This window comes from Theropithecus gelada, chromosome 9 (assembly GCF_003255815.1).
Source record: "Theropithecus gelada isolate Dixy chromosome 9, Tgel_1.0, whole genome shotgun sequence".
Classification (NCBI taxonomy): domain Eukaryota; kingdom Metazoa; phylum Chordata; class Mammalia; order Primates; family Cercopithecidae; genus Theropithecus; species Theropithecus gelada.
The window spans coordinates 111,967,761-111,992,560 of record NC_037677.1 but is presented as its reverse complement, the minus strand read 5'-3'; the positions used below and the strand labels follow the sequence as shown (position 1 = coordinate 111,992,560).

The following is a 24,800-nucleotide window of genomic DNA, read 5'->3' as shown; positions in this document are numbered from 1 at the left end:
CTTGAGCAGGGAGTCTGTCCCTTCTCAGATCTCAACCTCCGTGTTGGGAGATCCACTGCTCTCTTCAAAGCTGTCAGACAGAGTCGTTTGTGTCTGCAGAGGTTTCTGCTGCGTTTGTTATTGTTTACTGTGCCCTGTCCCCAGAGGTGGAGTCTACAGAGACAGGCAGGTTTCCTTGAGCTGCTGTGAGCTCCACCCAGTTCGAGCTTCCCAGCAGCTTTGTTTACCTATTTAAGCCTCAGCAATGGTGGGCGCCCCTCCCCCAGCCTCGCTGCTGCCTTGCCGGTAGATCACAGACTGCTGTGCTAGCAATGAGGGAGGCTCCGTGGGTGTGGGACCCTCCTGGCCAGGTGTGGGATATGATCTCCTGGTGTGCCTGTTTGCTTAAAGCGCAGTATTGGGGTGGAAGTTACCCGATTTTCCAGGTGTTGTGTGTCTCAGTTCCCCTGGCTAGGAAAAGGGATTCCCTTCCCCCTTGCGCTTCCCAGGTGAGGCGATGCCTCGCCCTGCTTCAGCTCTCGCTGGTCGGGCTGCAGCAGCTGACCAGCACCGATCGTCCGGCACTCCCCAGTGAGATGAACCCAGTACCTCAGTTGCAAATGCAGAAATCACTGGTCTTCTGTGTCCCTAGCGCTGGGAGTTGGAGACTGGAGCTGTTCCTATTCGGCCATCTGTTTACTCTGTTGATGCTTTATTTTGCTGTGCAGAAGCTCTTTAATTAGATCCCATTTGCCAATTTTTGCTTTTGTTGCAATTGCTTTTGGTGTCTTCATCATGAAATATTTGTCCAGGCCTATGTCCTGAATGGTGTTGCCTAGGTTGTCTTCCAGGAAGTGTTAAGAGAGAAATTTATAGCACTAAATGTCCACATCAAAAAGTTAGAAAGCTCTCAAGTTAACCTAACATCATAACTAAAGAACTAGAGAACCAAGAGCAAACAAATCCCAGAGCTAGCAGAAGACAAGAAATGAACAAAATCAGAGATGAAATGAAGGAGATAAACACACACACACACACACACACACACACACACACACACAAAATACAATAAAAAGATCAATGCATCCAGGAGCTGGTTTTTTGAAGAAAATAATAAAATACATAGACCACTAGCTAGACTAACAAAGGAGAAAGAGAAGATTCAAATGAACACAATCAGAAATGACAAGAAGGGCATTACCATTGACCCCACATAAATACAAACAACCACGAGAGAATATTATGAACGCTTCCATGCACATAAACTAGAAAATTAAAAAAAAAGGATCAATTTCTGGACACATAAACCCTCCTAAGACTGAACCAGGATGAAACAGAATTCCTGAACAGACCAATAATCAGCTCTGAAATTGAGGCAGTAATAAATAGCCTACCAACCAAAGAAACCCAGGATATGATGAGTTCACAGATGAATTCTACCAGATACACTCTCCTCAATAAAAAATTGAGGAAAAGGGACTCCTCCCTAACTCAATCCATGAAGAGAGCCTCATCTTGATATCAAAACCTGGCAGAGACATAACAAAAAAAGAAAATTACAGGTGGATATCCTGGATGAACATTGATGCAAAAATCCTCAACAAAACACTGGCAAACAATTCAGCAGCACATCAAAAAGCTTATCTACCATGATCAAGTAGGCTTTATCCCTGGGATGCAAGGTTGGTTCAACATAAGCAAATCAGTAAATGTGATTTATAATATAAATAGAACTAAAGACAAAAAGCACATGATTATCTCAATAGATGCAGAAAGGGCTTTCTATAAAATTCAACATCTATTCATGTTAAAAACTCTGAGTGAATTAGGTATTGAAGGAACATACCTCAAAATGTTAAGAGCCATCTATACCAAAACCCAGCCAACATCATACTGAATGCACAAAAGCTAGGAGAATTCTCCTTGAAAACCAGCACAAGACAAGGATGCCCTCTCTCACCACCCCCATTCAACATAGTATCTGAAGCTCTGACCAGGGCAGTCAGGCAAAAGAGATAAAGAAAGCGCATCCAAATAAAAAGAAGGGAAGTCAAACTATCCCTGTTTGCAGACAACATGATCTTATATCTAGAAAACCCCATAGTTTCGGCCCAAAAGCTTCTTCAGCTGATAAACAACTTCAGCAAAGTATCAGGATACAATGTGCAAAAATCAATAGCATTTCTATACACCAACAACAGTCAAGCTGAGAGCCAAATCAGGAAAGAACTTCCATTCATAACTGCCACACAATTATGTGTGCCTAGGAAAACACCCAGGCAAGAGAAAGATCTCTACAAGGAAAACGAAAAACCACTGCTCAAAAAAATCAGAGCTGACACAAACAGAAATTCATTTTTAAGTTACAATTTTTGATGATCAGCTGTGTTTTGGGGCAAAACAAGATTGAGAAATATCATTGCTATGGCAAAATGAATAATTTGGTGCTCATCTAAATGAATATTTTGACTGTACTACTGATGTCCTGCCCACTGTGGCTGCCAATCCCTTCCACAAGGTACAACACAGGGAATGCTCTCTTGAAATGTTCACTTTTTTTCCCTAAGCAACTGGTGGAAGGGAATGGCAGCCACAATAGGTGGCTTGAAAACTCTACAAAGAGTATGCTTCTCCATACTCTTCCAATTTCTGTGGCTCCCAGGCGCTTCACACTATTGACAGTGTATACCTAATCCCTGCCAAATATCAACCACCCTAGCTGATCTCATCTTATCAGTTTCCAGATGATTTCACTCCAGGTAAGCCAATGTTCATGCCTCATCTGTCTGCAGTCTATTGTCTCTCTTTAGATTTGTGGCCATTTGATTACCCTGTTTTCTCAGTTCTCCAATGTTTCAAGAAAACTCATGAATTTGCAGTTTATCCAGATTTTTTCCCTTTCATTGTAAGGGTAGAAGCGATATTTTTCCAGCTCTAAACATTCTTGAGCAAAGACCGGAAATGCTATGGTCATGTTCATTTTTACTTCTTTGCTTTTATTGATGCCATTTCCCCTTGTTTCCTATTTTCTTTTCCCAGAAAGTTGATTTTATTACTCCTTCAGGTTCCAGTTCGAACATCCTCTGCTTAAATTTTCCTTATCTTGCCAAAATAAATTAATACTTCCCTTTTCAATGCTACATCAATACTTTCTTCATTCTATTCTATTAAACAAATTTATTGAACACTTACACTGTGGTATTGTTGCAGTGGTCCCCCCAAAACTTCACTCTAGTAAAGGATACAGACAAGTATACAAATAATGCAAGAAAAGAAATGAACAGATATGAAGAGAACCAATTTCAGTTTAGGATGGTTATTAAGAATATGTAAGATATGACATCTGACTAAATACTTAAAACCAAACAGAAATTATCCTAAGAAGTGGAAGGGGTTCATAAGCATATCAAATCACTAATGTAAGAAATTGATATAGTGTATTTTGGTCAGTGTCTTCACTGCTAGTCTGAGATACTTTCAGCAAAATTGTTTACTGATTTGAAGGACTAGCTCTCCTTCCTAACCTTTTTTTTTTTTTCAGGTATAAGCACATTATAGCAATTAATTGCTCTAAGTATAATGAGCCTATTCTTTACTGTTTCATACTCAAAAGCCAAATAAACAAAAAAATAAATGAACGGAATTCTGTGTACAAATACCACCTACAAAATACTCTTTACAAATTAGTATTCCATTATTATCCTCCTCATAAAAAACCATAAATGAGAATGGGGAAAATGTACTTTTATCATTAAGAACTACATAATTGATTTTCTAATATTTTGCACATATGCCAAATCTTATAATTCTATTTTATCTAAGCTTACAAGCTCACTATTTCAATGAATTAAAATTCTACTTTCTTTTGTCTGTAAACAAAAATGTTACTGTAATACTGTATCACAGAAATAATTATTATGGATAGTTATATGGCTATACTAGTTATGTAAAACTATACTAAGAAGATTGTCAGTGTTTACTATCATGGTAGAATCTCATATATTATTTTTATCTGTAATACTGCCACTATGGTCTATAAAAAATATTTTCATTGCTGCACACTGCTATCCAACCAACATATTTAATAGAAGTTAATCAAGAGAAACAACATTACTTATAACCAGAACCTGCTATTATTACATAATTTGAGGGAATAGGAGAGGATTGCACGAAAGAAGAATGTAGAGTTCCTCTTTAAAAGTTATTAAGAATTTCAAGACCATGATAGCAGAGCACTAAACGAAGTGTGTTGTCCTTGTAAGTGTGGGAACCTGTATAAATTCACAGGCCATATGCCCATGAAGTTGGCCTTACTTATAATCAAGCTTTAGTGTTGCAAAGTATTAGCAGCATCCTTGATCTTAGAACAGAAGATTATGATTTAATTTCATTGGTTTTAAGACCAAAATGGCCTTCCTTAATAGGAATTTCGCCAAGATCTTTTGCTGTGAACTTGTATTTAACTTCAGAGACTATAGAGAAGAAATATAAACTGATTGTGCTTACCTTGTCTGAATTTGAAAATCTGTAATACTTAGGTGGCTAGCTAGGCAAAGACATAATCACCTAACTTCAAATATTTAGGATAACTCTGAAACAAGTAATATATTTATTTTAAATAAAAATAAAAGGATCATTTTCCATGCTTAATAGACTCTAGGTATAAGTTTTTATATATTTATAGTTTTGAAGAATTCTTTATTAAACTTTCCCTATGTTTCTGTAATTATTATAGTTGAGATTTATTATTTGTGTCAAATACAGTACATATATAGCTAATATAAACATGTATTTGTACACATATAATTCAAAACCATAAAAATTTAATTTTAATAATATACATAAACCAGAAAAATAAAAAACAATATAAATAGCCTAAAATGTTGCCTTTTAAAGTTAATTTTTGAAGGAAAATAAAATTTTAGAATAACAACTAAATGCTAAGACAAAAATCATTCATGTAAGTACAGAGAGGAGAGTAGCAATAGTGGGTTCCTGCATACTGAAAGAACAGAGAAAAGAGAGGAAGATGAACATAAGGAACCAGCTGAAAGGGTTAAAGGACAAGAATTATCAGAATAATAAATGACTGAAAAAAGAAGTACATAGAGACATTATATTAGGTATAATATGAAAGAAAACTGTAAAGATAACAATGTAGATTTGATACATAAGATTAAGAATGCTTCTTTCTCTAGAAATACAAAAGATAACACGTTCTATGGGTTTGTTTTAAAGCCTCCACAAAATTGTTATTTAAAAGGTTTAATTTTTAAAGAGAATTCATTAGATGCAAGTAAATTCTCAAAGGAAAATAAATCATTCTACCAAAAAGACACATGCACCTATATGTTCACTGCAGCACTATTCACAATAGCAAGGACAGGGAATCAACCTAAAAGCCCATCAACAGTGGACTGGATAAAGAAAACGTGGTCCACATATACTACGGAATACTACACAGCCATAAAACATGAAATCATATCCTCTGCAACATGGATACATTATCCTAAGCAAATTAACGTAGGAACAGAAAACCAAATACCACATGTTTTTGTTTCTAAGTGGGAGCTAAATATTGGTACATATGGACATAAAGATGGGAACAACAGACACTGGGAACTACTAGAGAGAGAGAGGCAGGAAAGGGAGAAAGCAGTTTAGAATTATCTATTGGGTACTATGCACATTATCTCGATGATGGGATCAATCATATCCCAAACCTCAGCATCATGCAATATACCCATGTTAAAAACCTGCACATGTACCCTCAAATCTAAAATAAAAGTTAAAATTTGTAATAAAGGTATGCCTAACTAGCACAACACTAGATTAAAAAGTAAAACATAAAAATTACTTCAACAACACAAATTCAATCCACAAAAGTTCTAAAATGTCATTCTTACTTACAATTGACATTGGTCACCTTTTATTCCTTTAGTTGTGCAGAAACATTTTCCTGTATGCAGATGACAGATATTTGCATGGCCACTGCATGTACAAGCTGTAAGTCAAAACCAAAATGATACTGAATATTCTACATCACAAACATGCACATTTCACATTTCAAGTATTATTACCTTATTTTTATGTCCTGTAACTTCCTCATGCCATCCAAAAACTAAGGTTAACAGATAATATAAATTATTTTTAATTAAATGGAAGTAAATTCACTTTTCTGAAAATTTTGCGAAATTCCTTAAAGTCTTTTGGGGATATCCTGAAGTCTACTATGGATCTAAGTATTTATCTAATTCTTCTTTGGGCTTCTCTCCATTTTCACTTTGGTATATTTCTTTAATAAAGTGAGTTTCAAAGCATTAGTGCAAGAGCTTTGGACTCAAACAGCTTGACTTCAAAATTTACATCTAAAATCACTATATGACCTTGGACAATTTACTTAATCTGTTTATGCTAAATTTCTTCATCTGTAAAAGAAGAATAACAGCACTTAGCTTTCAGGATTGATGTGAAAATTAAATGAGGTAATGTAATTTAAGACACCTAACACATATTGAGCACTTAATAATTGGCAGGTATTACTTCTACTGTTATTACTACTGCTAAGATACTGCTAAGAATAATATAAATATAGCTACAAATTGTGTTTTAAAAAAGAACATCTATGTATTTCCTTTAAATTCACCCTTTTAAGCTTCTGAGATCATCCTCATTCTTTTAGAGTATCCTTTTAGATCCTTTTAGATCATCCTTTTAGAGTACTAGATGAAACTTTCCATTTTGTAAAAGTTGCATGATTAATTTGATACATATAAACTTGTCTCCTTCTCTCACTTTGCAATCCTTTCTTAAAGAGCACTGTTCAATTATTTAGGACATAAACCTCACATTTTATTGTGTGCAACATCCAGTCAATTGGTAGATTTTAATTTCTACATGTATAATCTCTCTTGTATCTGATCCCTCCTTTTCATTCTAACAGCCACCACAAAGTATTTTCATCTACTTTCTTTTACTGACAACAATATAATCACATAGCAGATACCTTTGCCTTCAGTATTTCTAGGTTACAATTCATTCTCCAATCCAATAACACATTCTAAAGAGACAGGGCTGATGGTGTCACTAACCCTTTCAAAAACACCTAATGAGAACTACTGCTGTTCTTGTACACTGCCAGTTAGCTAAACCATTCTATTGACAAAAATGAAATGATATGATCTTTTCCTGAATTGTATAGACACATAAAATTAAGTGAATGAGTCAAAATTTCCCAATGTTCAACTTTTTCATTATTTTTCTTCCAATATCAATAGTAACTCTAACATATATGCTAATGAATTAATAAATGCAAACAAATGTAACCAGATAATCATATTGCTAGTTCAATTGAGTCTCTGAAAGAAAATAGATACTGTATACCTAAGTGACGTATAAGACCAATATGAACATTTTCAAAAGAAGAGACTAAAACAAAGGTCAAAACCAGTAATCTTTGAATCAGATAGAGTCAATAAAAGAGGCAAAAAGAGTGAAAGGCAGAAAGACTGGATGAGGATTATCAGAAACGCCTACTTCAGTGTTAGTAATCCAGTTTTCTGCCTGCCAAGGAAGTGGTTGTCTGTCCTCTTACACAAGCCTAATGAGTGGGACTTCACAGAAGTTTTTGAAGAGTCTGCTGTGGGTCCCCTTAAAATCGAGGTTGTATATTAGAGGAAATTTTGAATTAGGTGTGACCAGCTATGGCTATTTAACTGAGGTAGAAGGACAAATAGAACTATTCTTCACACATAAGACTGTAATTTTCTCCTCTCCCCTAGAAAGATAAAAAAATTATTGAGCCAGGAAAGAAGGAAAATCCTAGGTTAAGAATGAAAGAACATATAGAATAGAGGAAAAGAGAAAATTTGGCTTCAAAATATGTTCAGAATTCTTACTTTTATCTGATCTAGATAATTTTAATTATTTATTTACACACGTTTGCAAATTAATTTCTCTGGAGTTCCTTATATTAACTAAGAGTAAGTCTGAGATTTCATAAAAGATTAAGGGAAAAATGTATTGCACTGAATACATTTTAAAAGGTCAGTGACAGAGAAAACTATTGTATTTTGATTATACTCTATGTCTGGCTTGGGAATGATATAAATTGCATCTATATAAGAAAAAATCTGAAAAAAACGTAAATATTGCTTATTATTTTTGTAAAGACAAAAGATTATGGTGGTGATTTTAAGTGGCATGTACATTTTCTGCTTATAAAACTGTTGGTAATTTATATAATGGGATAATTAAACTATCTAATTTAAGGACTAGATTTCTAATGCTACCACTTGTATCGATCTGTGTGTTGCTCCCTTAACCTATCTTACTGCCTCTTCCTACCAGAAGTAGCCACTAGCCTAAATTTTATGTTCATCAATTCTTTGTTTTTAAAAACCAGAATATATAAATCATTTATAATATTTAACTTGCCATTAGCAAATGAAGATTACTGCAACAAACTCCTAAAAATAGTACCAAAAAATGGGTCCTGATGACAATACAATTAAGTCAAAATTTAATAATAAACAAATAAAACTCTACTAAAACCCCCATATATCTGGATTTAAAAAAAAAAAAAAAAAAAAAAAAAACTCTAGAGGAGTGATTTTAGGAAGATAGTGGAATAAGACTTTCTAGTGTTCATCTCTCATAGAAACATCCATTTGAAAAACTATCCATGCATGAAAATACCTTCCCAAAAGCTAAGGAATCCAAGCAAGAGATTATACCACCTTACTGAAGTCCAAAAGAAAAAAAAAAATGCATTGAAGAGGGTAGAAAAGCCAGTTTAACATTACCATATTACCTCTCCCAAAAGCCCAAGCAGCATAACACTAAGCAAGATATCCGCAAGTCAGGGAAGAAGAATGAAATAAGCACTCAACTTTTCACTGGACGGCAGTACCAGGCCTGCCTCTCTGAACCCAGGGCCAGGCATGACCCCACAGTCCCAAGCTCCATGCTGGCCAATGCAGTATCAGAATCCAGACTCATCCCACTACCAGACTAGTCCCTGCATTGTCAGGCTCCAGGCCTTAACACAATAAAGGTCACATATTCCACAATTACTTTTGCATCAACCTATGATATGCCCACAGCTAACATCATACTGAAAGGTAAAAAGTTTTAAGTTTTTTTCTATAATCAAAAAGAAGAGAAAGATGTCCCCCCTTACCACTTCTGTTCAATGTAGTACTAAAAGTTCTAGCCGTAGCAAACAGATAAAAAGAAGAAATAAAGGGCATCCTAATAGGAAATTAAAAAGTTAAATTGCTTCTGTTTGCCGATGACATGATCTTGTCTACAGAAAACCCTAAAGATTCCACCAAAAATATGTTAGAACTGATAAAGAAGTTCAGTAAAGTTGCAGAAAACAAAATCCACATACAAAAATCAGTAATATTCCTTCACACTAACAATGAACTAACTGAAAAAGAAATTAAGACATCACTACCATTCATGATAGCATAAAAAATACTTTGAAGTAAATTTAACCAAGGACTTAAAAGATCTAAATACTGAAAACCACAAAGCATTAAGGAAAGAAATAGTGAGTGACTTATATAAATGGAAAGGTAGCCCATGTTCATGGATTGGAATAATTAATATTGTTAAAATGCCCATGCTACCAAAAGTAATCTACTGATTCAATGCAATTTCTGACAAAATGCCAATGGCATTTTTCACTGAAAGAGAAAAAGCAATTTTAAAATTCATATGGAAATTTAAAAGATGCCCAGTAGCCAAAGCAATCTTGAGCAAGAATAAAACTGAAGGCATCAAACTATTTGATCTCAAAATATACTACAAACCTATGTTAAACAAAACAGCATAGTATCAACATAAAAAAAAGGAACATCAACCAAAGGAACAGAATATAGAGCCCAGCAATAAACCCAAGTACTGACAATCTACTGGTTTTTGACAAAAGTGTCAAGAACACACAATGGAGAAAAGACAGATTCCTGAATAAATTATGCAGGGAAAACTAGATATTCACATGCAAAATAATGAAATTAGACCCTTATTTGATACACAAAAATCAACTCAAAATGCACTAAAAACTTAAAGGTAAGACCCGAAACTGTAGAAGAAAACATAAGAGAAATGCTACATGACATTGATCTGGGCAAAAATTTCTTGGTTTTCCCAAAAGCACATGCAAAACAAAAGCAAAAATAAACAAATGAAACTGCATCAAACTAAAAATCTTAAGCACAACAAAGGAAATAATTAATAAAGAGACAATCCACATATTGGGAGAAAATATTTACAACCCACACATCTGGTAAGAGGCTAATATTCAAAATACATAAGAAATTCAAGCAACTCAACAGCAAGATAACAAAGAACATACTTTTAAAATGGACAAAGGACCTAAATAAACTTTTTGTAAAAGCAGACATACAAATCGCCAATAGGTATATGAAAAAATGTGCACTATCACTAATCATTAGGAAAATGTAAATTAAAATGACAATGAGTTATCGCCTCACACCTGTTTAAAATGGCTATTATCAAAATGATGAAATTTAACAAATGCTGGCAGGGATGAGCAGAAAAAGAAACCACGTGCACTGTTGGTGAAAATTTAAAATAACCGTCAATATGAAAAAGGTTTGGAGAGTCATCCGAAGAGTAAAATTACAATTACCATATGGTCCAGTAACTCCTCTTCTGGGTATATAGCCAAAGGAAATGAAATCAGTATGCCAGAGAGATAGTTATACTCCTGTGTTCACTGTAGTACTATTCACAATAGCTAAGATATAGATGCAACCTAGGTGTCCATCATTGGATGAAATATATATATATACATACACACACACACATTTGAATACTATTCAGCCTTTTTCTTTCTTTTTTTTTTTTTTTTTTTGAGATGGCGTCTTGGGCTGAAGTGCAATGATGCAATCTTGGCTCACTGAAACCTCCACCTCCCCGGTTCAAGCGATTCTCCTGCCTCAGCCTCCCGAGTAGCTGGGATTACAAGCACCCGCCATCGCTAATGCCCGTCTGGCTAATTTTTGTATTTTTAGTAGAGACAGGGTTTCACTATATTGGCCAGGCTGGTCTTGAACTCCTGACCTCGTGATCCGCCCTCCTCGGCCTCCCAAAGTGCTGGGATTACAGGTGTGAGCCACTGCACCTGGCTTCAGCTTTTAAAAAGACAAAATGAATTAATGCTAAATGAAATAAACCAGGCACAAAAAGACAAATACTACATGATCTGAATTATATGTGGGATCTAAAAAATATCAAATTCATAGAAGAAGAGAGTAGAATGATGATTACCACAAGCCAGGGTTAGGAGAGATGGAAGGGGAAGGGGGAAAGGCTGATCAAAGAGCACAAAATTTCAGTTAGGGGGAATATGCTTTAGTAATCTACTGGACAAAATGTATGTTTCAAAATTACTAAGAGTAGATTTTAAATGTTATTAACACAAAAATAATTAGTTTAGTTTCATCCTTCCAAAATGAAAACATATATCAAAATGCCACATTTTACCCCACAAATATATAATACATATAATTATTATTTGTCAATTAAAAATTAAAAATTAAATTCAAAACATAAAGAACAAAGGCGAGTAATGGAACACAAATACAAATCTCCATAAATCTAAATATTATTTTTTAATTAAAGAGCAGAGAAACACATCACAGAGAAATAACCACAACAAATATGATACTCATTATAAATAATGTGTATACATAACATACATGAGAAAAAATAACCTATCAATAATAACAATGAAGATGAATAGGCTTAACTTATATATTTTGTCTCATAAAGAACAACCAACTACATGCTCTAAAGTAGACCCACATTTAGAACCAAGTGACTCAGAAAAACTAAGAATAAGAGATAGAAAAGGTTTACCAGGCAAACGGAAACAATAAGAATGCAGAGATTACAAACCTGGTATCAATTAAATTAAAATAAAACTTAACCCAAAAAGGCATTAAATATGACAAAGACCTTTTTAGTACCAAATCTAAAAGTCACCATGAATATATAACAGTTATGAATATTTCAGTGACAGATAACAAAGCAACTATGTTTACAAGCAAAATCATAGAAGATATAAGGAGTAAGGAGACAAATAAAAAGACTTTAGCACACCACACCAAGTAGAAACCAGCACACCACTCTTAGTACAAAAGAGTAGATACAAAATATGAAAAACTGTAAAAGGCCTAAAGAAAATAATCACTAAGTTAGATATTATAACAAGATAGCCGAACAGATTTCAAGCTTTTGCCTTGATACTAAACAATATGCCTTCTTCCCAGCTACACATAAAACATTCACAAAACATAATCATGTATTATGTCACAGGAAAACATCAGTACCTTACACAAAGTGATAACGACGCTTCATCACACAGTAAAACTAAAAATGTACAATAAACACAGATTTGATGTGTGATGATGACGATACTATATATCATAATGTAAGTAGTAGATTTATAGTAGTGATATGAGTGATCAGATTCACAATAGTCAATAGTAAGTGGAAACAACCCAAAGGCCCATCAACTTATGAATGATAAAATATACATACAATGGAATATAATTCAGTAATGAAAAGAAATAAAGTACTAATACATGCTACATAAATGAATCTAAAAACAAAATGCAGTGAAGAAAAGCCAAACACAAAAGATTACATATTGCATTACTCAATTTATAGGAGATATTTCAAACAAGTAAATCCATAAAGTCTGAAAGCAGATTTGTAGCTGCCCAGGGCTGGGTTGTTTAATGATTATGGGTTTTCTTTTGCAGTGATGGAAATGGTTGGAAATTGATACAGGTGTTGCCTGCACAACACTGTGAATGTCCTAAACACCACTGGATTGCAGACTTTGTAATAGTTAATTTTGTGTTACCTGAATTGTACCTCAATAGAAAACAATTATATTAATAGAGTAATAACATGCAACTAGAAATTGAAATTAACATTTGTTGGGGCTCAATCAGGCTGTGGGAAAAATATTAGAGATTTTATATAGATAAAATTTATCTATCTCTATAAAATATTAGAGATAGAGATAGACACAAATCTTGAAAGGCCAAGAAGTTTGCATAGCTTCGGTAATAGAACGGGCTGGCTAAAGGTGACCTCTTCTCTTTACTGTTAAACAAATTAAAGTAGCAACAAAGGAAGGCATCCTAGTTTACCTAGCTAGCTTGTTTACTCATGTGATCTTAAGACTAACCTTTCATGTACCTTGGGTGCTTAAGTGCTTTTTACTGGAGAAGTCCACGGTGTCAATTACCTTCTACTGGTGATGACTCAAGCCTTTGTTAATCAGTCTTACTGAATAAATGCAAGTCTCACTAGCTGATCAAGGCAGTTGCAACTGTTTACGGTACTCGGTAGGGAGTATGTAAGCAGCTTGAACACCCTCAGCTGGACTGGCAAAGCAGAATATCTCTGTGTCAAGTATATGTTATTAATCCGTCACCCAGTCAGGGGTCTACAAGGGACAGCCCCCCCGCAGCTGGTACCCCTGTGAAAGGAGTGCTGCCGCAAACATTAATGTCATTTATTAGCAACAAGTTGTGAAATATTTAGAGAAAAATTTAACAAAATATGAGCAAGCTCTATACACTGACAACCATATCTACTGAAAGGATTTTTAAATATCTAAATAAGTGGATATACCATGCACATGAATTGGAAAATTATATACTGGTAAAGTATCATTTCTCCCAAAATTTATATAACAAATTCTATAAAATTTCAATAAAATTCCAGCCAGCTTTTTTGTAGAGACTTGCAAGCTACTTCTAAAACTTATATACATCTTAAAACATGAAGGGAAAAAAAGCATTTAAAAAAGACGAAGACAGAAGCCTTGAAAGACATAATTTCAAGATGTGCTTTAAAACCATAGCAATTAAGAAAGTTTGGCAATGACATTAGGCCAAAGAGAGTGATCAAAGGACCAGAATAGAGAAGACAGAAACAATCCTACACATATCCCATCAATTTAGTTTTCAACAAATGTGCTAAGGTAATTCAATGAGAAAAGAATTGCCATTTCAACAAATGGTGCTGGAACAACTGGATATCTGTATGGGAAAAAAGGAACCAGTATCACAACGTCACATTACACACAAATTTTACTCAGAATTAATCACAAATTTACATGTAAGAGTTAACACTAAACAATCTCTGGAAGAAAAAACAAAGAAAAAAAATTTGCATCCTTGGAGTAGGTAACGATTTCATGCATGTGATACAAAAAGTATAAAATATCAAAGAAAAAATCATATATTATAATTTATCAACTTTAAAATGTCTTCATTTTATAAGAGGATACTCTTAATAAAATGAAAAGTGAAGTCATAGGCTGAGGGAGATATTCACAATCCATGTATCTGAGGGAGATCTTTTATCTGAAATATTATAAGATCTCTTAAAATTTAACACAAAGAAGAAAACTAGACCAGTTTTTAAAAGGAGACAAAAAATCTGAATAAATACTTCACACACACAAGCAGAAAAGACAGACAACTTGCTAATAAACACAAGAAAAGATATTTAATGTCCTTAGCCATCAGACAAATGTAATTATAAATCAACAAGACATATGATCAAACACATATTATAATGGCTAAGATGTAAAAGATTGATAATACTAAATGTTGACAATAAAATGAAACACTAAAATCCTCATAAACTGCTGGCAGAAATATGCAATGATACAATTACTTTGAAAAACAGTTTGACAATTTCCTATAAGGTGAAGCATACCTTTACAAATTTATGATAGTACAAAAAGCAATTCCACTCTAAGGTATTTACCCAAGAGAAATGCAAGACGTGCACACATACACTTACACATAACTATTAAGAGTAGTTGTACTGCTACTTACTAAAAACTAGAAACAAACCAGGCGTGATGGAATAAACAAAACGTGGTATATCCAGACAATAAGATACTACTCAGCAAAAAAAAAGAAATTAAAATGCTGAGTGAAAGAAATCAGAAACAAAAGTGTCTATTTTATTTTATGTATGCAAAACTTTAGAAGTAACAAATACAGTCACTAGCAAGGATCATCAAACTATACATGAGCCAAATCTAGCTTGTCTCATATTTTTGTATGACCCACAAGCTTAGGGTAGATTTTTAAAATGTTTAATGGTTGAATAAAAAAATGAAGAAAAATGCATAACATGAAAATTTCATGAAATTCAAATTTCAGTGTATATGAAATAAGTTCTACTGGAATATAGCCACGTTCATTTGTTTAGATAATATACATGACTGCTTTCATTTTATAGAAGCAGAGTAGAGCTGCTACACACAGACCAAATGGCCCATAAAGCATAAAATATTTTCTTAAAAGAAACAAATACCTATATTTGTGACCAAAAAAAATTAAAAAGCAGGCAGTATTTGGCTGCACCTTGGGGCAGGTGAGGAAGTGATGGGGAGGAGATACAATGGAAACTTTTGGGGTGAAAAATATGTTTATCTTGATTGTGGTAGTGGTTCCTTGGGTATACAGAATTTGACAACATTTACCTAAGGGTATTTTTAAAGAACATGCACTTAATATTTATAACTAATTCTATGAAGATAAAATATATATAGTTATGACAACATGATGTTCCTTGGTAGGGAATTGAGAGAAGTTAATATATTTACGTTCATTCGATTGCATAGGTTTTGGATCATTTAGTCCTTTAATAACATAAAGTCACATTTTTTCAAATATGAAATGAAGATAATACTAATTAAATAATTTTAATTTTAAGACCTGTACTGTTAGATTGTGCCTATTTATAAATGCAAAATAATATATTTTAAATTAGGTTACTTTTTGATATTTTCCTTGCTTCTCAGTCGATACCAAGTCAGCTAAAGTACAATTATTTAAAGGGCATCAAAGAAAGTGAAACTTACATAAAATAAACAAAACTGCATTTTTTTAAGTCTATATTTGGAAAAGGTAACTAAATTTTAAAGTATTTGAACATACATCATGCTGTCTTTACTTCATTTAGTCAACAAATATTTATTATCTTAATTTTAAAAGTAGCATAATTTGTTATAAATAACATTTTATGATAGATGTCTCACATATCCAATTTAAAATATATTTCTGAATATTTGTATATTTTTGGAAGCAGTACCAAGTATGATATATTCAATGCTGAATTTTGCAATTTTCTTATGTGACCCTTGATTTGGAAAGGTATCAATCTTATGCCTATAGCACAACTGGAAATTTTTCATTGATAACATACTCAATTTTATAAATATAAACTTACAAACATAAATGCAGTAAGGGGAAAATGTCTGCAAGTCTTCTACACATATATAAATATCTAACTATACAAGTAGTTAATCTAGCATGCATATTACTTTTCTGAAATTACATACAGACACAAACCATACAGACACACAAAGATATGAAGATTTTCTCACCCAGCCATAATTATTATTTTAAAAAAATTTTTTTATTATACTTTAAGTTCTAGGGTATATGTGCACAATGTGCAGGTTTGTTACATATGTATACATGTGCCATGATGGTGTGCTGCACCCATTAACTTGTCATTTACATTAGGTATATCTCCTAATGCTATCCCTCCCCCCTCCCCCCACCCCACGACAGGCCCCGTGTGTGATGTTCCCCTTCCTGTGTCCAAGTGTTCTCATTGTTCAATTTCCACCTATGAGTGAGAACATGCGGTATTTGGTTTTCTTTCCTTGCGATACTTTGCTGAGAATGATGGTTTCCAGGTGCATCCATGTCCCTACAAAGGACACAAACTCATCCTTTTTTATGGCTGCATAGTATTCCATGGTGTATATGTGCCACATTTTCTTAATCCAGTCTATCATTGATGGACATCTGGGTTGGTTCCAAGTCTTTGCTATTGTGAATAGTGTCGTAATAAACATACGTGTGCATGTGTCTTTATAGCAGCATGATTTATAATCCTTTGGGTATATACCCAGTAAAGGGAAGGCTGGGTCAAATGGTATTTCTAGTTCTAGATCCTTGAGGAATCGTCACAGTGTCTTCCACAATGGTTGAACTAGTTTACAGTCCCACCAACAGTGTAAAAGTGTTCCTATTTCTCCACATCCTCTCCAGCACCTGTTATTTCCTGACCTTTTAATGATTGCCATTCTAACTGGTGTGAGATGGTATCTCATTCTCATTTTGATAATTTCTCTGATGGCCAGTGATGATGAGCATTTTTTCCTGTGTCTGTTGGCTGCATAAATGTCTCCTTTTGAGAAGTGTCTGTTCATATCCTTTGCCTACTTTTTGATGGGGTTTTTTTTTCTTGTAAATTTGTTTAAGTTCTTTGTAGATTCTGTATATTAGCCCTTTGTCAGATGGGTAGATTGCAAAAATTTTCTCCCATTGCATGGCGTGAACCTGAGAGGTGGAGCTTGCAGTGAGCTGAGATCGCACCACTGCACTCCAGCCTGGGCGGCCAAGTGAGACTCCATTTCAAAAAAAAAAAAAATTTCTCCCAATCTGTTGGTTGCCTGTTCACTCTGATGGTAGTTTCTTTTGCTGTGCAGAAGCTCTTTAGTTTAATTAGATCCCACTTGTTAATTTTGGCTTTTGTTGCCATCGCTTTTGGTGTTTTAGACATGAAGTCCTTGCCCATGCCTATGACCTGAATGGTATTGCCTTGGTTTTATGGTTTTAGGTGTAACATTTAAGTCTTTAATCCATCTTGAATTAATTTTTGTATAAAGTGTAAGGAAGGGATCCAGTTTCAACTTTCTACTTATGGCTAGCCAGTTTTCCCAGCACCGTTTATTAAATAGGGAATCCTTTCCCCATTTCTTGTTTTTCTCAGGTTTGTCAAAGATCAGATGGTTGGAGATGTGTGGTATTATTTCTGAGGCCTCTGTTCTGTTCCATTGGTCTACATCTTTGTTTTGGTACCAGTACCATGCTGTTTTGGTTACTGTAGCCTTGTAGTATAGTTTGAAGTCAGGTAGCATGACGCCTCCAGCTTTGTTCTTTTGGCTTCGCATTGTCTTGGCAATGCGGGCTCTTTTTGGTTCCATATGAACTTTAAAGTAGTTTTTTCCAATTCTGTGAAGAAAGTCATTGGCAGCTTGATGGGGATGGCATTGAATCTATAAATTACCTTGGGCAGTATGGCCATTTTCACAATATTGATTCCTCCTATCCATGAGCATGGTATGTTCTTCCATTTGTTTGTGTCCTCTTTTATTTTGTTGTGCTGTGGTTTGTAGTTCTCCTTGAAGAGGTCCTTCACATCCCTTGTAAGTTGGATTCCTAGGTATTTTATTCTCTTTGAAGCAATTGTGAATGGGGGTTCACTCACGATTTGGCTCTCTGTTTGTCTGTTATTGGTATAGAGGAATGCTTGTGGGTTTTGCACATTGATTTTATATCCTGAGACTTTGCTGAAGTTGCTTATCAGCTTAAGGAGATTTTGGGCTGAGACGATGGCGTTTTCTAAATATAAAATCATGTCATCTGCAAACAGGGAGAATTTGACTTCCTCTTTTCCTAACTGAATACCCTTTATTTCTTTCTCCTGCCTGATTTCCCTGGCCAGAACTTCATCATATCCCTGATGAACATCGATGCAAAAATCCTCAATAAAATACTGGCAAACTGAATCCAGCAGCACATCAAAAAGCTTATCCACCATGATCAAGTGGGATTCATCCTTGGGATGCAAGGCTGGTTCAACATACGCAAATCAAAAAACATAATCCATCATATAAACAGAATCAAAGACAAAAACCACATGATTATCTCAATAGATGCAGAAAAGGCCTTCGACAAAATTCAACAGCCCTTCATGCTAAAAACTCTCAATAAATTAGGTATTGATGGGACATATCTCAAAATAATAAGAGCTATTTATGACAAACCCACAGCCAATATCATACTGAATGGTCAAAAACTGGAAGCATTCCCTTTGAAAACTGGCACAAGACAGGGATGCCCTCTCTCACCACTCCTATTCAACATAGTGTTGGAAAACATATGTTTTAATCAGGAATGAAAGAGGAGACATCACTACCAACTTTACAGAAATCTTCAACAAATTATTAGCAAAGCAAATTTAGGCAAACATATTGAAAGATTCCCACCATGATCCAGTGGGCTTTATCCTAGGAAAATAAAGTTGGTTTCACATACAAAAATCAGTAAACACAATGTACCACACTAAAAGAAAAAAGACCAGTAGAGAAAATAAAAAGAAAAAAAACAATAACCCAATAAATACAGAAAAATTATTTTGAATAATCCAACATTCTTTCATCATTAAAAACACTCAACTAGAAATAAAAAGAACTTCCCCTCTATTTCTATTAAACCCACATGATACTGGCATAAATATACAATGCATACCAAAGGAATGAAATTGAGAGTCCCAAAAGAAACCATTACATTTATGGACAATTGATTCTTGACAAGCGTACACAAATATGGGTACTTGATAAATAACATGGGCGTTTTTTTAAAAACTCACATCTAACCTCATGCTTAACAGTAAAAAACAGAATCTTTTCTCCCACTGCAATTAGGAACAAGAAATGGATGCTTGCTTTTGCCACTTAGTTTCATTCTTGTACTGGAGATTCTTATCAAATCAAATAGCTATTTAAAAAAAAAAGCAAAGAAAAGAACTAAAAGTATCCAGACTGGAAAGGAAGAAGTGAAGCTATCACTACTCACATATGACATGATCTTGGATAGCCTAAAGAATCCACGAAAAGTCTATTAGAACTAATAGATTAGTTAAGCAAGGATACCAAATCAATGTATAAGCAGGATACCAAATCAATGTATAAAGTCTATTGTACTTCTTTATACTAGCAATAAACAATGTGAAAATGAAATGAAAAAGACAATTTAATATAAAATAGCATTAAAACAAAATTCTCATGATATAATTTAATAAAAGAAGTACAAGATGTACTGTGAAAAATTATAAAATATTGCTTAAAAATTAAAGATGGTATAAATAAATTGAAAGACAGCCCATGTTCATGGATAAGAAGAATATTGGTAAGATGACTTATAAATTTAATCTATAGATTTCAGGTAATCCCTACCAGAATCTGAGCTGTCTTATTTGCAGAAAATGACAAGCTGATTCTAAAGTACACATATAATTACAGGGAGTTTCATATAGCCAAAAAATTTTTTAAGAATAAAATTGGAGGACTCAGCCATCCCAATTTCAAACATTACTACAAAGCAACAATATTAAAACTACATAATACTGGTATAAATTTAAAATGTGTATAAATGGAAGAACACTGAAAGTCCAAAAATAAACCATTACACTTACGGCCAATTGATTCTTGTCAAGGGTGCCAAAAATGGTGAAAGAATAGTCATTTCAACAAATGATGGCAGGACAACTAGATATGCACATGTTTTAAAAAAATAGGGTTGGACTCCTACACATCAGACCATGCCCTAAACATCACTCAAAATATGTAAGACATGTAAACATAAGAGTTAAAATTATAAAGCTCTCCGTAAAAATGTATAAATAAAACTTTGTAACCTGTAGTTACATAATTGTTTTACTATTAGGAGCACACAAAAAACAAAAGTATAAATTGGACTGGATCAGTCTTTAAAAATATTGTGCTACAAATGATACCATCAAAAAAATAAGAGGACAATAAAGAATGAAATAAAATTTTTTGCAATTTGTATTTCTTATCTGTATCCAGAATATAAAGAACTCTTCTATTAAATAATAAAAAGACGGCTGGGCATGGTAGCTTGCACCTGTAATCCCAGCAGTTTGGGAGGCCAAGGCAGGTGGATCACCTGAGGTCAGGAGTTCGAGACCAACCTGGCCAACATGGTGAAACCCCATGTCTACTAAAAATAAAAATAAAAAAATAAAAAAAAACAGCCGGGTATGGTGGCATGTGCCTGTAGTCCCAGCTACCCAGGAGGCTGAGGCAGGAGAATCGCTTGAACATGGGAGGCAGAGGTTGCAGTGAGTCAAGATTGTGCCATGGCACTCCAGCTTGGGCAACAGAGTGAAACTCCGTCTCAAAAAATAATAATAATAAATATAAACAAAAAACAAAGATAAATGCCCAACTAAAAAAAGTCCAGCAAAATATCTGAATATTCCAAAGAAGATTATTCCAAAGAACATTTACAAATGACTGATAAGCACAGAAAAAGATATTGAAAATCTTTACTCATTAGGGAAATGCAACTCAAAACTCCAATGAGATCACTTCCCACATACTAGCATGGCTATAACAAAAAAGACAGATAATAATAAGAGTTTGTGGAATGTGGAGAAATAGAAACACGTATGAACTGCTGGTCAAGATGTATAATGATGCAGCTATTCTTGGAAACAGTTTGGTAGTGCATGAAAATATTAAACATAAAATTTACATATAACCCAGCAAATCTACTTCTAGAAATATATACCGAATTTTTTTTAAATGTCCACAATAAAACATACACAGAATGTTCATAACAGCATTATTCATAATAGCCAAAGAATGGAAATAGGTCAAAAGTCCATCAACTAATGAATGAACAAAATATGATATAGCCATATTTAAATTGGATATTATAATTGAATTGTCTGGCAATAAAAATTAGTAAAGTCCTGGTACATAACAGATCACATATTTCATGATTTCACTTATATGAAATTTCTAGAAGAATAAAACCTATAGAAATAAAAAGTAGATTATTGATTGCAAGGGCTACCAGGGGCAGGGCTGGGGGACAAGGGAAGAAGGTGAATGGCTGCTAATGACTGAGGGCTTTATAGAGGGGGGTGATGAAAACATTTTAAAGGTAGATTGTAATTATGTTTGCATGACCCTGTGAATATAGTAAAAACAACTGAATTGTACACTTTCAAATGGTAATTTTTAAATGTATGAATTATATTTTAAGAGATGTTTGAAAAATCATCAGCACTTGTCATATTATGAAATACTGTAGAACACTAAGTTTCTTATTAATTGCTTATGATTATTACTTTTGAAAAAATAGATGATTAAAATAAATACACACATCTCCATATGCATACATAAAATTACTTTTGATACTAGAAAAGTTTCTAAGAACCTGTTTTTCTACTAGAAGACATTTCATAAAAGTATAAAGTTGGCCAGGCGCAGTGGCTCACGCCTGTAATCCCAGCACTTTGGGAGGCTGAGGCGGGCAGATCATGAGGTCAGGAGATCGAGACCATCCTGGCTAACACGGTGAAACCCCATCTCTACTAAAAATACAAAAACAAAATTAGCCGGGCGTGGTAGCAGGCACCTGTAGTCCCAGCTTCTCGGGAGGCTGAGGTGACAGAATGGTGTGAACCTGGGAAGCGACGCTTGCAGTGAGCCGAGATCATGCCACTGCACTCCAGCCTGGGCGACAGAGCGAGACTCTGTCTCAAAAAAACAAAAAAAAAAGGTATAAAGTTTACTTCATAAAGAATATTTAAATAAACCTAGAGTGTTTTCATTAAGTTTGTAGAATTAACTGTGGGAACATAAGACATGAGAATTACAGAGTGAAACACAAGGCAGAGAACTGCAGGGAATAAAGGAAACCGTCACCAAGTAGTAAAGACACACAGTGATATATTAGTAATATGTAACTTCAAAAATAATGAATATATCATGACATCTTTTAATATTAATCTGCACAGTTTCATATTAATTCTGTCTCATATTCAGAGTTGCACTAAAAATGATGCATATTAATATTTTTGAACTTGGATAAACCTTTTGTTTATCTGTTATGGCAAAACTGGATACTAGTTATGCTTGCAGCATTTCTTAAAAGAATTACCATTGTACAGTAACTTGAATAATTTCTCAGACAGTACCTTTTTGTGAACTCATTTTGAGAGAATTCCCTTGTGGCACTGTATTTCAGAGTAAAATAGCACAAATGCGCTTTAAATTCAATTGTTTAAAATTTATACTTCATGACAGTGTTGAAATTATTCTGTTGTTGTCAGCATTTGTGGCTATCTTTTTATGCTGAACCAGCACCTATGAAGGCATTATACCGTGGCCTTTGTTTAAAATTTTATGTATGATGATGATTTTACAGTCTAGATATACACTAAAGGAACATAATGAGGCCACATATTTCTGCCCCCTAGAATATAAAGTTGCAGTATCAACTTATAAGCAAAACCAAAGAATAACGCTTAAAAAAGATGCAAAAAAAGTTATTCAAACAAGTTGTTTATATTTAAAAAAAAAAAAAAAACTTTAGAAACATAAAACAGAAGAGTAGCCACTGGTAGTACCTGTTTCAAAATCAGTTTATGTTCCTATGCCCATTCTTGCTATATCATTATTGCCTTCCTTGCATCATCATCACCTGTCTGTCATATACCTGTAACAACTCCTAGAGGTTAGGCTACCATGAAATTTAATTTTCTTTGCATCCTTACAGCATAATTATACTTCAAGAAACTTAATAGATGTGTTACAGATTAGATTTCAAAAATAGTAAGAGCTCTAACAAAGACAAAAGTTCAAATAGCCCATAATTTAAAATTCTGTGCCTCAAAAACACTGGGAGACTTGCTGATCAGTGCCACTGTGACAGGTTTGTTGGCCTTATCCCAGGGCAGATCCCGAACAGCTCCCCAATCTCTGCTCCAGCCCCTCTCTGCTGTGGTCTAGAAACAATCCCACACACACAGGGAACTGCTGGGAGACTAACTCCTCTGCCACTGTGAGAAGCTTGTCAGACAGTCCCACAGCACATCCTGGTACAGCCTTGAATCTTGATCCCAGCATCTCTAATTTGCAGTTGTAAAACAGTTCTGCCTAGTCAGGGTCCCACTGGGAAACAAGCCCATCTGAGTCCCCAGGACGGGCTTATCAACTTTAGTTCCACAGTAGAACCTGAAATGGCCCTAGATCTTGGGCCTGGCTCATCTTGACTGCAGCCTGAAATCAGTTCTGCCATCCCACAGACCTACAGATGGGCATGCCTGTTACTGCCCCTACAGGCTAACCTGTTGACATTAGTCCCACTGTGAATCTTGAAACGGCCCTATAAATCAGTTGTATTCCCTGCCTACTACAATCTGAGAGCAGGAGTGACTACCCAAGAATGTGCTGGTAAACATACATGTATGATACTCCAGAGACAGATATGAAGACCTTGGCCTCAGGTATAGATCCTGAAGCAGCTCTGTGACTCAGTTCCAGTCCATCTAGGACACAGACCAGGGAAGTGCTGTCTGTCTGCTAAAGGACTCACCCAGAAATCCAGTAGCAGCCCTTACAAGAACGCAGAAGAAGCCACAGTAGTCCATATATGTGGTCATAGACCAAATGGTTGTTAACTCTGAACCCTCATCTCAGTGTAACAAACCAAATCTTTGTTAACTCTGAACCCTCATCTCAGCCCTACAAACCAAGGTCCTGGAGAGACTGCAGTCCACCTAGGGACCGGAGAGAATTCATACTTGCTAGAACCACAGTAGCAGGGTCATCAACCTCAGTCCCTACTGCAGAAATAGCATCAGCCACATGAACCAACTACAATTCCATTCAACCATAATTCCAGAGGCAATTCCCTCAGCCCAAGGACCAATAGGAGAAGGACTTATAAAGACATATACAGACTGTCAAATATTGTAAGGATCGGAAGAGGTGTTTGCTCCTTAACTGCACAGACACTGGTACAAGGCTATATTGTTAAGAAAAAAATCAGACAAATATGATACCACAAAAGGAAAGTAATAAAGCTCCAGTAACTAACGCCCAAAAGTGGAGAAATAAAAATTGCCTA

General features: G+C 34.7%; 1 protein-coding gene across 1 annotated transcript in view; it reads right to left on the bottom strand.

Annotated features, from left to right (window-relative positions):
* ATRNL1 (attractin like 1) overlaps nucleotides 1-24,800 on the bottom strand; it is an 831,601-nt gene that overhangs the window by 544,090 nt on the left and 262,711 nt on the right. The window contains exon 20 of the mRNA XM_025396530.1: nucleotides 5,890-5,983. Coding sequence (XP_025252315.1) covers nucleotides 5,890-5,983 — 94 coding nt within the window. The remainder of the gene's footprint in view (nucleotides 1-5,889; nucleotides 5,984-24,800) is intronic.